Genomic DNA, 16,238 nt, shown 5'->3' on the forward strand with positions numbered 1-16,238 from the left:
TTACCAATCCAGTAATCCCCACTTTGAAGATAATACACTATTTATTTTGTCACTAGGTGCTCATATCAAGGTTTTGGGCTGAACTCTAGAACTCCTTGACTCCCTATTTGTAATTATTTTATATGTAGCTTCTCTGGGATAATGTTACCTAGAATTATGACTCTTTCCTTTTTTTCTCCCCATGTTCAGATAAGACAGCTTGATTCTAAAGAGAAAGGACTGACATGGGGGTAACCCCGCTTCCAGGATGTGCTCATTTAGCTCAAGCTAATCTCCGCCATCTTTTAGAAGCCCTTGTCATATTAATTTCATCACAGCTTCGTGATATTGAAAATTTTGTTGGTGATGAAATCTTATGACCTAAGTCTGAACACTGATCTCTGAGGACTTAAATTTTAATTCTTCTCTGTCTAGTACTGAGGTCCTGAATAAAAAACTTAAACTAGGGAATCAGAATCAGGGTGATAGATCTGCTGTGAAGGCTAAGTGAAATAATGTGCAGAATGTATTTTTGCTGCTCAGAGAAGCTGGCACTGGACAACAGAAAGTCTTAAGCAGGTCGGCAGCACCATTAGCTAACAGGTTTAGGATCTTCCATTTCATTGTGGAGACCATAGATTCCCCTTGCTTGAAGTCTAAGAATTCCCAAATATAGGGGACCTGTCCACTTGAAGGAAGATACTGCCTTGTAACAGTTCTCTGCATATGATCACTGTTTTAATATACTGATCAGAAGGATCTCTTTTGACCTTGGAGTTGACTTCCTATATTTGAAATATGACCCCCCAGAAGAACTTTCTCTCAAGACAAAATAGCTTGCAAACTATATTTCTCATCCTGCTTTTATTCCACTCAGCTCTCACTAAATAAAACTGCCTTCCCGCAAACCCTTACTGAACTTTTAACTTTATAACAGGCACATTTGCCCTCATAGACCCATTTGTTTTCTTATAGTATATTGGTTGAATCCACTCACTGATTCTTTTTCCTTAAAGTGCTTTATGAAAACTGGACTGGTGCTCTCTTATAAAAACAGATTGAATTCTGTCTCATATCTCTGATCAATGTTTATACCTGCTGAAAGGTCAATTAAATCCAAGAGAGGAAAGACTATGCCCAGGTCATTAACTCAAAGAATGAACAATGGCTTGCTTGCTTTAACCCCTCTTCAAGATATAGAGAACAGAATAAATTGATAGCCATCTACCCTTCCTTATTTGAATATGACAAATATATTTACTAATAAAATTCCTTGCTCAATATACTTATTTAATTTTTATTTTATTTTTTAGAGTGTTCTTGTGTTTGCCAAACTTAAAGATTCTGGATGGGATCTTGAAGTTACCAGAAGATTGTTCCCCTCCAGAAAATATTTTTTCCAAATTATGTATTTTATCATAACCAACTCTGCAGAGAAAGAAAGCAGTTACTGTTGCTGACAAAAAGCTAAAAATTAAAGGAATTCTTCATTATGTGAATATATTTGCATAATACATACAGGGGTAATATATACATATTCAGTATTTATTCTGTATTGAAATCATGGTAGGAGAATCTCTAATAGACCATTTCATGGACAGGGATATAACCTAGCTATGAAGTTATGAAGCTATGAAGAAGTTCATGCTCTATGATCAATTTCCCAACACTCTACAAATAAAAGTTAGTTTGATTAACTGTCGGCTGTGTTTTTGTTGCACTTGCTCGCCTCGGACCCCATAGAGCAAAATCTAACACAAACAATATAGGAAAGTGTGAGTGTGGTAGCAATGTCTCTGAAAACCTTGTCTTCCCAAATCACAATACCATGTGTTGTATTGATCTCTGCTCCAAGTTTCGATGTCACAGGACAGATTGCATTTCTTGTCACATATCCACTTGCTCTCTCTGCCACAGGCATTTATTTCCCTTTCTCCTGAAGTCAGACCTTTTTTTTTTTTTTTTGACCAGTAAGATTGTGTTACAGAGCACCTGTAGGCAGAAATTTGAGGACCAAGTTTGCATTTTGTTACATATTTTAAAAGCTATATCACACCAGTGAGTTAATAGAAAGATAACAGTTGCTTCCAGGGCCTGGCATGACTGTGGCTAGGGATAGAGCCACCATCATTCCTAGGGAAGATTTAGATGGACCAAGAAGAATTTCATGGTATTTTACCATAGACTTACCTCTCCCACATAACAGCTCCATAAATTTAGGGGCCGAAACACATCCTTACCAAGGATGTTTCCTTCTACCCCAAATAGCACAGTGAGCATTCAAAATCTTAAGTGAACACATGTAACCACTACAGGAAATCATTAGTATCTGCCATGACTAAAAGATAGGTTGCAATTTTAGGTGTTTCCATAAAATTAATTTTAAAAGCTTCTTTGGCTTAATAATATTGGAAATTTTAAAACTGTTGTAAGAACACTGGAAATTGACCATGTTGGGGGAACAGGGAAATACTATTTTACTGGTTGCACTAGTTGAAATTGGATTTTCTGTAACATAAAGGGAAAGCATTATAACTGGCAAGGAAATCATGGGTTTTATACATGGAAAATGAGAGGTGAAGGATTGTTGTACTTATCTCTTAGAAACAATGGCTAGAATCTAGCCTTAGATTTTTCAGTACCTACTTTAATTATTGTTATTCAATGCTTCAACATCCCTTTGAGCCTACCGCCTACCAGAGGGAAAGAAAGGTTAATAGGAAACCAGCGTTGTGGACCTGTTTAGAAATAGTTCTTTGGGGTTATTCCAAATCTTCATTATCAGCAGTCCAGTCCATTGAGTAAACACCAAACATAAATCAGTAAGTGGCTTGATCCAGAAGAAACTGTGAGGATCCAACTATCTGCACAGCTGTGGCAAGATGTAGGCAGAATACCATCAGAAGTTCTTTGGTGCACTTCTCTTTATGAAGTCACAGTTACCTAAGATGAACTAAGGAAGCAAGGCAGCAAAGACCAGCCTCAGCAATGCTTGATGAAGATCAGCAAACAGTTGCAAGGCAAACCAATGTAAGAGTTTCATCTACTGTCTGCTGGGTTGTATTTATACTCTTTCCCAAACATCATGTGTCTTCTCGAGCATAACTCCAGCAAAACATCACATGCTCTTTTACCAGGCAGCTTCTTGAAAAAGAGTACATGTCTGTTCTCAGCAAAACATCCTCTCATGAGACAGTTTCTAGAGAAATATCACATGACCCAATTGAGTCTCAAAGGGAACCAGAAATTTCCACTTCAAGACTCACAGTTTGAGATGTCAGTATGTACATCACAAGATCTCTAAGAAAAAGCCTATGCTTGGTGCATTGGCTGTTTTTAATGTGTCAACTTGACACAAGCTGGAGTTATCACAGAGAAAGGAGCATCCCTTGAAAAATTGCATCTATGAGATACAACTGTAAGGCATTTTTCTCAATTAGTGATCAAGGATGGGGAAGGGCCTTTTGTGAGAGGTACCATCCATGGACTGCTAGTCTTGGGTTCTATAAGAAAGCAAGCTGAGAAAGCCAGGGGAAGCAAGACAGTAAGTCATATTCCTCCATGGCCTCTTCATCAGCTCCTGCTTCCTGACCTGCTTGAGTTCCAGTACTGACTTCCTTTTGTGATGAACAGCAACCTGGGAGTGTAAGCTGAATAAACCCTTTCCTCCCCAATTTGCTTCTTTGTCATGATGTTTTTGTGCAGGAATAGAAACCCTGACTAAGATACTTGGCTTGTACTTATATTTTCTAATCTTAAAAAAAAACCAATATTCTATGGGCAGGATAGTCAAAGTTGCTTGGCTTAAGTAGCTATTGCCTGTGCTGTAGAGAAGGTGAATGGAGAAATTACATGTACTGAATACAACAGGCCTACAATTTGGACTCTCTGCCCACCAACTCTAGCAGTTACCATTCTTTATACAACAATCATACCATTTCAATTGTATTTACTAAAATGGCTTTTCTTGTATCTTCTAAAATGCAGAGAGACCTGACTCACTCTTAGGTTTTTAGCATTACCTTTAGTCATACTATGCCAAGAAATACACAGCAACTTTTCAAATTAGCACTAAATCTGTAATTAAGTAATTTATAAACAGTTGCAAAAGCAGCTGACTTCTGGATGAAGAACAACAGTTCTCCGTGAAACTTTTAGGTACATCATAATGCTGAAATATTTAGTGTTTCTACAACAATAGGGATATCTTAATAGCACATGTCTTCTTATATATAATTTTGTGTCCCAATTATATTTCCCCCAAAGGGTTCATATGTTGAGGTTTGTCTTTAACTGTCTACTGTAATGCTAAGTGTAGGTCCCCAAGACCTGAAGTCTGCACATAACCCCTAGAACCCTGCCCCCAATTTAATTCTGATTGGTGAATAAAAATGTCAACAGCCAATAGCTGGGCAAAAGAAACAGCTGGGGTTGAGGTTTGTGGGCTTTGGGAGAGAGGACCATGAGGAGAAGGTGGAGGGGGAGGAGGATGAAGAGGAGGAGGAGAAAGAAGCCACACACCATGGGGTAAAAAATGAACATACAGGAGAGGAGAAGGGAAGGAGCCATGGAATAAGAGTCAGGACAATTTGGCTCTAGGGCTTCCCGATTGGAACTAAGAGTGGCCAAGATGAGGCATAGTAAGTAATAACTGAAGGTTATTGATAGGAAAGTCAATTCTGCCAAGGACATATTAAAAAATATAAACGCTATATGTGTCTGGGAACATGAATGATCTAAGGTGAGAAGAAGCCATGGGCCAGGATTATAAGTATTTTCTACTGCATGACTATCCTGACAGTTTAGTTCAAAAGTGTCAGGTTAAATAGCATAGCTGCTATAGCACTCTAAATGAGACATACGGAGCAAGCAACTCCTCAGATAGAATAGAGTTTCAGTGACTAGAACTCATTCACTATGTAAGAAAACCTACATGTTTGTCTACCTGACCCCATGAAAATTTATGTTAGCCCTACACTTTTCAAGCAAAGACTTTCCAGTTCATATCTAGAACAGTGGGAAGTGAACTGAAAACAACCAAGGCAAGAAATAGACTGTGGTGGTGTGAAAGAGACATCCACATGGATTCAAGACTTGAATACTTGTTCTCTAAATGATAGAGCTGTTTTGGACAGGATTAGGAGGTGTAGTCCTTCTGGGGAAATCTTTGAGGTTTCAAAGCCACATGTCATTCCCAGTGTGTTCTTGCATCTTGCTTGCAGTTTATGACGAGCTCTCAGTTGTTCTTGCCACCATGTCTGCTGGCTGCTGCTATGATTCCCTGCCCTGATGGAATCTTATCATTCTCAAACTATAGACCCAGGAAACTTTTCTTCTCTAAATTGTTTTGGTCATGGTGTTATACAACAATAAAAAAGTAACCAATACAAAGACTGTAGTTTCCTTAAATAAGTTTAAGTCATAGGCAGTGAAAAGTGAAAGATTCCCAAAATAAGTCTCCGTATAAAGTTTTGAGAAGTGGTAGTAAACTGATTTGGTGCTCTTAGATGCCATCTAATATTAGTTATTATTTCTTTCTATAATAGAAAAATGTAGCTTTTGTTTGTTATTATACTACCAAATAGAAACGATGAATTGACAGCTTTTAAAAGGCTAATTACAGACATGAAATGAGTTTCTGATTAGTTTTACTGTTCTGGAACAAACAAATTTTTGAATCACTGTAAGTGTATATTTGCTTTTCTCTCTTTTTTGTATTTCAAGAAAAGAATAATCTATGGTTTTTGTTTAGGACCTCTGAAAGGTCACATCAAAACATTTACACTAATTTATAAAATGCCTTGTGAATCCTGTGGCTAATAAAATCTCTCTTTTTTTTATAGTGCATTAGTGTCCTTGAATAAGACATGCTCTAAATCATATTTTCCTTTATAGTTCATATTCTAATGACTCTGTACAATATATCACAGAATACATATTTCTTAAAAGTAGAGAGATCTTGTTTATGGTTGTGTTGGTACAATACGTGTTTGATGTATTAATGATGCACATGATTTGTATAAATGATAAATATATATGGGATTCTACATTATATGTATATCATATGATTGGTATGGGTATTATATTTCTATGAGTTGATTATAATTGTGGAATGTATGTGGTTGTACGTGTGTATGTATTAGATGTGAGCACATGGGATGTAAATGTATGTGTGTGCATATGTGTACTTTCAGGGGTGAGTGTTCCATGTTATCATGAGGCAGTAAGAAGAGAACCCTGGAAGTAGGAATGACCTTTTACCTTGTTTGAGACAAGATACCCTCTCCGTGATTGCAAATTCCACTACCCATCTCCCGAGGAGCCTTGGAACTACCTCATCACTATACCTTGTCAGGCTTTACATTGCTTTGGAAGATCTGAACTCAGATATTCATGCTTATGTCATAAGGACCTTACAAACTGATCCATCTTCAAAGCCTCATTCATCTTCGTTCCTCTTTATATATCTCAAATAACTAAGTGGGACTCTCAGTGGGTGTTATGTAGACAAGTAAAATTTGGTTTTGTCTTCATAAAAAATTGATTTTTAGTCCTGGAAAAAAATATCAATCACATTTTAAAAGTCGAAAGTAATAAAAGGCATAGAATTTAAAAACTATTTTTTTGAAAATCAAAAAACTCAGAATCGTTAATTTTGTGTGAGGCAGATGATATTAATCTTGGACTTGCTCTGACCTACTTTTCACCTCTTCCCATGACCAAATCAGACCAATAGTTCTGCCCTCATTCTTCCTTTCTTGATCACTGAGGCTGTTCTACTTGGATTCTGATTAACAACACAGCTAAGGAATTTACAGTTGGAAATTTGAAAAGGGCTTTGAAGTCTTGTTTTCCTAATACCCTTCCTTCTACTCAGTGAAAAAAAGTTCAGATAACTGCATTCTTTGTCTTTGTCTGCTGGTCAGTCCTTCTCCTTCTCCTTTCAAGGTCATGCCCTCTCGCCTTTCAGTACTCTCTGATGACTCAGAGCCCATACACATGGAGAGGTGTGTTGGGGGCTGTGGCAGGTGGTCTTAGCTGAAAGCTAAACCAAATGGAACAAAAATCTTTCTACTTCTTTCTTATTTGCATAGTTTTCTGAGCTTAGAGAGTATGTCTAAGTTTGACTTTGAGGGAAAAGGTAATTTCCAAATATCAACTGTAGGCTTAGTATTATGACAGAAGTATTTCTTATTTTGGATTGAGTTCTATTGCATCTCAGTAAAATTTACTAGAATTATTGGCTCTTGGGAACCAAAACACAATTTGTAATGAAATGTAATTTGTTTAGCTCATTATCATTACTATGGTTTATCTCTATTTAGAGCATAGAGAAAGTATTTTTCTAGAAAAGTCGTCTGGTTCTCTTCAGTACTCTAGCCATATATTATTTTAATATCATACTGGTATTGCCCAGTCTCAATAGGGTTTATGCTTTCAAATGCTTATGGATATACATTATATATTAATAGTCTTCCTAAATCTTAAGTAAGTCTTCCAGGTAGCAAGCACTTAGTTGTCCAACCTGATGATGCACAGTTTGGTGCCTAGATGTTAAGGGTGGCAATATGCTTTAGTTGCACTTTTCTTCCTTTGAAATGTATATAGTATTTTTCTCTCTCTCTTCTGATTAATTTGGTTTGAAGTATATTTTGTCTGATATTAAAGTGGATATAATCCTATCCTGTCTATAATTTTATTACCACTTGAAAAATCTCATCTATTAATATGATTGCATAACAATAAAACTCCCACACTTGATGTTTATGCAACATTCAGACCTCAGCTTGTTCTACTAGTGAGTACCCTTCCTCTCTTTCAGATCTTCTCCTAACTCTTCCATCGGTGTTCCCAGGCATAGTCCAATGGTTGGCAGTGAGTATCTGCATCTAACTTAGTCAGATGTTGGCAGAACCTCTCAGAAGACGGCCATATGAGGCTGCTGTCTTCAAGCACTTCTTGGCATCAGCAATAGTGTTGGGGTTTGGTGTCTGCAGTAGGGAGGACTCTGCCTGGTCTTTCCTTCAGTCTCTGCTCCACTATTTTTGTCCCTGAATTTCCTTTAGACAGGAGCAATTCTAGGTTCTGTATCAGAGGATTGACTTATGTGGCATCAAGGGGAGGGGAGGCCCTTGGTCCTGTGGAGGTTTTTTGCTACAGTGTAGGGGGAAGCTATAGGGATGAGGCAGGAGTGGTTGGGTGGGTAGGGGGGCATCCTATTAGAGGCAAAGGATAAGGGTATGGGGTGGAGGATTAGCAGAGTGGAGATCAGGAAGGGGGCAACATCTGAAATGTAAAAAAATGAAATGTCCAAATAATAACTCCCTGAGTTTAGTGAACACCTGAGGGAGAACTACTTTATCTATTACTACATCTACATTGAAGTTGGTGTCTGATCAGCATGCAAAAGACAGAAAAAAATCACATAAAACATCCTCCTGGATTCTTAAGTAATCCTACAGCACAGCATTGAAACATAATTTATTTGTCTAGACTGTGTGTGCCTCTCTCTCTCTCTCTTTCTCTCTCCATGTATATAGTATGTATATATTTGAATCAGTCACTGTTCAAGTCTCTCTTTTTGTTCTCACAGCAATTAATCTCCAGAATGTTAGTGGTGGAAAGTCCATTAAAGCATTGAAATTTTCCTCCTCCTCCTCTTCCTTCTCCTCTTCCTCTTCTTCCTTCCCTTCTCCCCCTCCTCCTTCATCATCATATGAGGAATCTGAAGCTTTAGGTTAATATTTGGGTCTCACAGCTGGTTCAGGTGACAGTGGGCATGAAAGCCTGTTCCAACATCTTTGCTTTCATATCATTGGACTCCAATGTCTAGGCCTATCCTACATGAGGATCACCTGAGTTGCTTACTAAACTAGCAAAAATATTACCTGAATCCTAGACCAATTAATCAGATAGACTTTAAGGTTGTTAGGTTTCATTAGGTTTTTAGGTTCCTGATGATTCTATCCTAAACCAGGACTGAGAATCCTGTTTTGTGCCATTATCTTGCAAAATGCCAATGTTTACAAATATTATTTTAGTTTTAAGCTGTCTTATAATTTCTCTTGCCTCTGGTTCCCTAACCATAAATACATAAACATTCATTGATTCTAATGTGAGGAAGATAAAAACAAACAAAAGAATCTAGTTTGATGAGGTCTCTCAAAGCATTGGCACTCAAATATCCATTGATTTTAAACTAAGGGTGATTATAGGAAAACAAAACAAGTCATTGTTCAGCTTTGACTTTCAAAATGACTTTTGAAAGTACATAGCGAAATGATTTGAAAAGCTAAGCTTTCAATGAAAAGGATGATGTATGTGAGGTTTTTCTTCTTCTTCTCTGAATTAGCCTTTTAAGTGTCAGAAGTCACAAATAGATGGACGCAGAGATGAAAGATAAGTGAATCACAGAAGAGGAAAGATGAAAGATGTGTTAGAAGAGTCAGAGATATGAAATAAAAAACAGTAAGTGATGATAACCACTTTCTTTGGATAAGGCTTGAAAAAAGTAGAAGCTAACAAAAGATATACCTTTGGGGTGATTACCTTGCATATTAGTTAAAGTTCTCTGGGAAATCAGAAACAAATAACAGAAAATGGAATGAAGGAATGGCGAGGAGAGGGGAGGAGACAGGGGAAAAAAGGAGAGAAGAGGGAGGGAGATTGAAGGGAAGCCTCAGAGGAGAAAACAGGGTGCAAAGTAATTCCAGATAGAAGGTTCCTACAGATAAAATTCCTTCATAAGTGGTCAGAGCAGAAAGCCAATCTTTTTCTGTTCAAATCCTCACCTTAATGGATGACACTTACTGTTCTACAAAGGATTGTTTGAACTCAAATCTACCACATTTAAATGGTAATTTAACCCAAAAACTTTTCAAAGAAACAGCCAGAATAAGATTATCCCAGTCAAGTTGAAATATAAAATTAGTCATTCACCTGTCAGTTGTGGCTAATATCAAATTAATTCTTTCTCCTATCCACTATGATGTTGTGAAAAAAGATTATCTGTCTAGGTGGATCTGAGGACCAGAACGTAAAAGGAGTCCTTGGAGACAGCTTTGTACACAAGAACTGTATGAAGGCTCTCACATCCCAAACCATTATTTTGTTGTAGAACTATTTTTTTTAAAGATTAGAAGAGAAGTTACATACATGACAAAATTATGTTAAGAATTGCACAGTCTTCAATATTTTAGGTGCTAAGCTAATGTTAGTCTCACTGAAAGCATTCCAGAGTATCTGAGTCATCTGTGGGGACTTGCCACCACATCTAGATGTGATTTGAACTTCACAGCTCCTTAGTAAGAGCTAGTTTATATGATTTCATTTTGTGTAGATGGCAGATCTGAAGAAAATTACATACAGAAAGATCCAAGACAGAGATGTACAGATGCTTTCCCCAAAAACATGGTGTACTCAAACAGTAAGACTCTCACTGTGAATATGTTTCCTTCTACAATATAGACATTTTCTATGTTGATCCATGGTAATTTGTTAAGAGAAAAAGGTACAAGAATTTTTATTATGTGATTTTAACAGACAATATTTTAAAAGTGAAGAAAACAATCTAGTCATTAAACAGGTGTGTGCTTAAGGAAACAGGAAATAAATTTATTTCACCAATATGAGATTCACTTCTAAAAGGTGATTGAGAGATTTGTCTTACACACATATACATTCATAAAATTTATATGAAAGTCAACTTAGATCATTTTACTTAATAGTTAATTGCTTTGTCATTATTGAAGGGGAATCTTACACCTGTCAGAATGATTAACATTAGTCACACAAGTGACAGCTCATCCTGATGCAGATGTGGAGCATGGGGAACTCTCCTCCACTGCTGGGAGGAGTGAAACTTGGATAGACACTATGGAAATCAATATGGTGATTCCTCAGAAAATTAGGAATTGATCTTCATGAAGACCCAGCTATACTGCTCTTGGGAATATAGCCAAAAGACACTTCATCCTATCACAAGGTCACTTATTGAACTGCGTTCATAGCAGAATTATAATAGTCAGAAACTGGAAACAACCTAGGTATGCCTCAGCTGAAAAATGGATAAAGAAAAAGTGTTGCATTTACATAATGTGATATTACTCAGCTGGCAAAAACTGATATCATGAAATTTTCAGACAAATGTATAGATCTAGAAAATATTATCCTGAATGAGATAACAGAATGAGAAAAACAAATACGGTATATGTCCAACTTACATGAATATTAGCTTTTAAACTATAACTCACAGACTCAGACTTGGAAAAGAAGAGAACTGTAGCGGGATACATAGGACTCCCTGGGAAGGGAGAGTAGGATAGATTTTGCAGGGGGACTGGGAGGGGGCAGGACAGGAATGGGAAGTATCTGATTGGGGAAAAGGATGGAAGGAGAGGGTATCAGAGATTCTGGAATTGGGCTGGAGGCATTTAGAAAGTGGTGCAGAAGCCTATTTCAGGGGAACCTTTTTGGAAGTTATGATCCTAGTGGAGACTCCTACCAATGAAGAACATAGAGTCTGAACTGGCCATCTTTTGTAGTTAGGGAAGACTTCCAGTGGTAGAATTGGACTACATGCCACTGAGTTTTTCACCAAAAGTGTGTCTTGGAGATCCACAAGCAACCCAGGCTGATGTTAGGAAAAAGAGTGACTCTCTGAAATCTGACAGTAGGATTCCATTTCTAAAGACACCTTCTATATAGCTCATTGAATAAAGAGAGGTTGGTTGGTGTTTGCATGGAGCATTCACCCATAAATTCTAGTGGCCTTGGTGTAAGAAGGTACAATGTAGGCTCCTGAGAGAGAAACCTGGACAACTCAGCCACAAAGTCTACATCAATAATCACAGAAATATCAGAAAGCTTAAAACAAAGGGACACTGTACACTTGATTACTGAATAAAAATGGGTGAAGACAGAAATTATGAATTAAATTAAAGATGTTCTAGAGTTGAATGAGAATGAATATTCAACATTTATAAAGTTATGGGGCAAAAGAAAGTCTATTCCAAGAGGCAAGATCATAGCACTCAGTGAGAGATTGGAGAGAGATAATACTTGTAACAACAGCATTCCTAAAATCTCTACAATGAAAGAAAAAAATCATATAGAAAAGCAAGAAGGCAAGAAATAATCAAATTGGGGACTTAAATCAATATATTAGAAACAAACACACAAAAAATCAATTAAATTAAGAGTTAATGTTTTGAGAAAATCAGTAAGATTGACAAACTGCCATTCAAGTTAACTGAAGGGCAAAGAAAGAATATCCATATTAACAAAATGATAAATTAAAAGGGAAGCATAAAACCTGACACCAAGAAAATCCAGGGAATCATAAGAACATAGATTAATAATCTGTACTTGAGATTTGTACTTTAAGATCTATACTTTAAGATTTGAAAATCTTAAAGAAATGGATCATTTTCTCAAAACACATGCCTTACCAAAGTTAAATCGACTGAGATCAGCAATTTAAATGGAATTTAAACATCCAGTGAATTAGAAACAGGAACTAAAAGTCTATCCAAAAAATCCAGAGTGAAGTTGTTTTAGCACAGAACTCTACCAGACTTTCTTTGCTTTCTTTTTTTTATGTTTAACTTTAATTGTATGGATTTTACACCTCAACTGCAGTTACCTCTCCGTCATCTCTTCCCAGTTCTTCCTTCTATCTTTTCTCTTTCCCTCCCTGCCCTCCCCATCTAATCCTCCTCCTCTTCCTATTCTCTTCAGAAAAGGACTGGCCTTGATGAATATCAAGAAAACATGACATATCAAGTTGCAGTAAGACTAGGCCTTTCCTCTTCCCTTAAGGCTGATAAGGTAACCCAGTATGGGGAAAAGGCCACAAAGGTAGGCAACACATTCAGATATCGCTCTTGTAACCACTATTTTGAAAAACAAAAAGGACCACAAAGAGGTCCACAGTACTCAAGTGTAAGGTATGTTCAGAGGACCTAGGTCAAACCCAGGCAGGCTCCCTGGTTTGTGGTTCAGTCACTGTGGGCCCCCTTGACTCCTTCAATCCTTTCTCCCATTCTTGCACAGGATTGCCCATGCTCTGCCTAGTGTTAGGCTGTGGGTGGATTTAACATTTTCCATTATTGCTGTGTGAAGCCTCTCTAATGACAATTGGGCTAGATGACAATCTCCTTCAGAAATGGCTAAAATTTTGACTTTGAGGAGTAGTATGCATCACAAAATCATGTGATTAGGTGATGTGCACTGTGGTTCCATTTTTTCTCTGCTTCAGGCACCAATGTACAAGTGGGAATGGATGAAGTGAAGTCTGGACAAGATGGTTAAGGAGGATGCTGGTCCGGGAGTGAATGCCATGGGGAGAAAGTCTCTGAAGATTTCAGTGTTACAGCTCTTTTAGATGGCATTCAATAAAACAGATCTCTCCGATGCTATTCAATGAAACAGCTTGTGTGCAAACACTTTATTAGGGGTGAATCAATGGCTATATATATGAACCTTTGCTATGATTAATGATTGCTTCAGCACTGCAGCATGTCCCTAGTTCCAATAATCCTTTCTATATAAATAAGATTATGTCACCAATAACTGTATTTTCAGAGAGTCTCAACAAATAGATAAGCTGGCTTCTGTTTTAGTAAAAAAAATAAAAACAAAGATTTAAGTATATTTCCTCTGTGAAAGATAAGCGAGTTTCATTTATTTATAAGAATAATTTTGTATCACATAGCTAACGCAGGCATACAAGTAAACTTCAAGTGACCATATCTAAAACAAACCAAGCATATATACTAAAAGGAATTTATCTTATCACAAAAATACTGCCAGATATGAAGTCATGAAGAATTACTTACAGAAATCCAATTTTTAAAGCTGAATATATCATTTTTTGTCCTTTGTGACTTGTCCTATGCTGTACTAGTTCCACTGAAATGTCCTGTTGAAACATCAATAACCAGTGAAATGTAAAGTCATGTTGCTTGATGTCTTCTCTCAGTAAGGGAACATCAACATATATTTTATTAATTTCAAATCAAAAATTATATTACTGAACCAAATTTGAAATAGAAATTCTGAAGTATTTTAATCTCCTAGACTATGAAAGAAAAATTAATGCAAATACTCTTCAAATGATTCCACAAAGTGGAAACATAAGAAACATTTTCAAATTTATTTCTTGAAATTAGTTACCATGTTCCCCAAGCAACATAAAGATCCAAAAAAGAAAGAGAATTACAGACCCATTTCCCTTATGAACATAGATACACATATACTCAATAAAATACATTTAAACCAAATCTAAAAGCACATCTAAGGTATCATCCACCATGGTCAAGTCAGCTTCATTCCAGAGAAGAAGGGATGATTCAATACTCTTAAATCAATGACAGAAATCCACCATATGAATAAACTGAAATAAACTAAGGACATGATCCTCTCATTAGATGCCAAAAAGACTTTGGAACAATTCAACATTCATTGATGATAAGAGCCCTGGAGTTATTAGTGGTGCAAGAGATATCCCTCAACCTCATAAAGACAGTTTCCATAAAGCTGATAGCCAAATAAAGTTAAATGGAGGAAAACTTTAAGCAATTTCACTAAAAACATGAACAAGACAAGATTTTTCACTCTCTTCAAACTTATTCCATATATATATATATATATATATATATATATATATATATATATCCCTAAATTTTTCTAGGAAACTCCTACAGCTGATAAACACTTTCAGGAAAGTAGCTGGAAACTAAATTAACTCACAATAATTATTAGCCTTCTCATGTATACATGACAAATGGACTGAGAAAAAAATAAGGGAAATAAAAACTTTCACAATATCTCCAAAAATATAGGAAGTAAAAAAACTAGTATAATACAAACCCTAAAGGTGAAAAAATGACTGAGCTATCAGAAGATGAAAAGATCTCCCATATTCACGGAACAATAGGATAAATTTAGTAAAAATTGCCATCCTATCAAACGCAATCTACAGATTCAACACAATCCTCATCAAAATTCCAAAATAAGTCTTTGCAGATCTTTAAAGTCTAATTTTCATCTTTATATGGAAATGCAAAAATCCAGCTAATATAATTCTGAATAATAAAAGATCTGCTGGAACTATTGCCATACCAGATTGTCAACTGTACTACAAAGCTATAATAATAAAAACACCCTGTTGTTGGCACAAAAACAGACACCTTGATCAATGGAATCGAATTGAAGACCCATTCACAAATCTGGATCACTGTGGACACTTGGTTCTTTTGATAAAGAAGCCAAAAATACATACTGGAAACAATATAGCATCTTCAACAAATCTTGATGGTCAAACAGGACAACCTGTTTTTAGAACACAATTAGAGTCATAAAAATCTCCTGGCACAAAACTCAACTACAAATGGATCAAAAAACTTCAATGAAACCTCAGTGTAAAACCATACATACTGAACCTGGTTAAAAGAAAGTGGAGAATAGGCTAAAATTCATTGGCAGATGCAAAAACATACTGTAAAGATCACAATTAGCACAGAACTAATCAATTATTGATATATTGGACCTCATGAATCTGGAAAATTTCTGCATCGCAAACTGGCCAGCTACAGAATGGAAAAAGTTTTTTTTTTCTTTACCAACTACACATCTGATACAGGGATAATATCTAAAATATGTAAAGAACTCAAAAAAAACAGATATGAAAACAAATCAATTGAAAATATGATACAGATCCAAACAAAGAATTCCTAGAAGAGGAATTTCAAAAAGCCGAGAAGCACGTAAAGAAATGTTCAACAGCTTTAGTCACAGGAGAAATGCAAATGAGAACTACTTTCAGACTTTATTTTACACCAGTCAGAATTACTACGCTTGATCTTAGCCAAAAGGCCAAGAAACCATCCAATTAGAATTACAAAGCAATAAAACAAATGACAGCTCATGTATGCCAGGAAGGAATAAGGGAAACACTCCTTCACTTCTGGCAAGAATCTAAATTTGTATAGCCACTATAGGAACCAGTGTGGCATTTGCTAAGGAAGATAGTAACTGATCTACTTCAAGATCCAGATATAGCACTTTTTGGGGGGAGAGGAAGAATACATATTCAAAGAATGCTTCATCCTACCACAGAGACACTTGCTCAAACATATTCATTGGTGCTCTATTCATAATAGCCAGAAATTAAAACAAACTAGAACCCATCATCAACAGATGAATGTATAAAGAAAATGTATATTTATACAATTGAGTATAACTCAGACATTTTTTAA

The 16,238-nt window shown here is 36.4% G+C and overlaps 1 protein-coding gene across 3 annotated transcripts in view; it reads left to right on the top strand.

Moving 5' to 3' along the window:
- LOC108350036 (uncharacterized) overlaps positions 1–16,238 on the top strand; it is a 100,183-nt gene that overhangs the window by 37,164 nt on the left and 46,781 nt on the right. Inside the window, exon 5 of one of the 3 annotated variants that reach the window (XM_087641634.1) lies at positions 9,332–9,447. The exons of the other annotated variants lie outside the window; for them this stretch is intronic. Within the exon in view, the coding sequence (XP_087497760.1) occupies positions 9,332–9,382 (51 nt within the window). The 3' untranslated portion in view covers positions 9,383–9,447. The remainder of the gene's footprint in view (positions 1–9,331; positions 9,448–16,238) is intronic. 3 annotated transcript variants of the gene reach the window in all.

Source organism: Rattus norvegicus, chromosome 2, assembly GCF_021556685.1.
Source record: "Rattus norvegicus strain SHRSP/BbbUtx chromosome 2, alternate assembly SHRSP_T2T, whole genome shotgun sequence".
Classification (NCBI taxonomy): domain Eukaryota; kingdom Metazoa; phylum Chordata; class Mammalia; order Rodentia; family Muridae; genus Rattus; species Rattus norvegicus.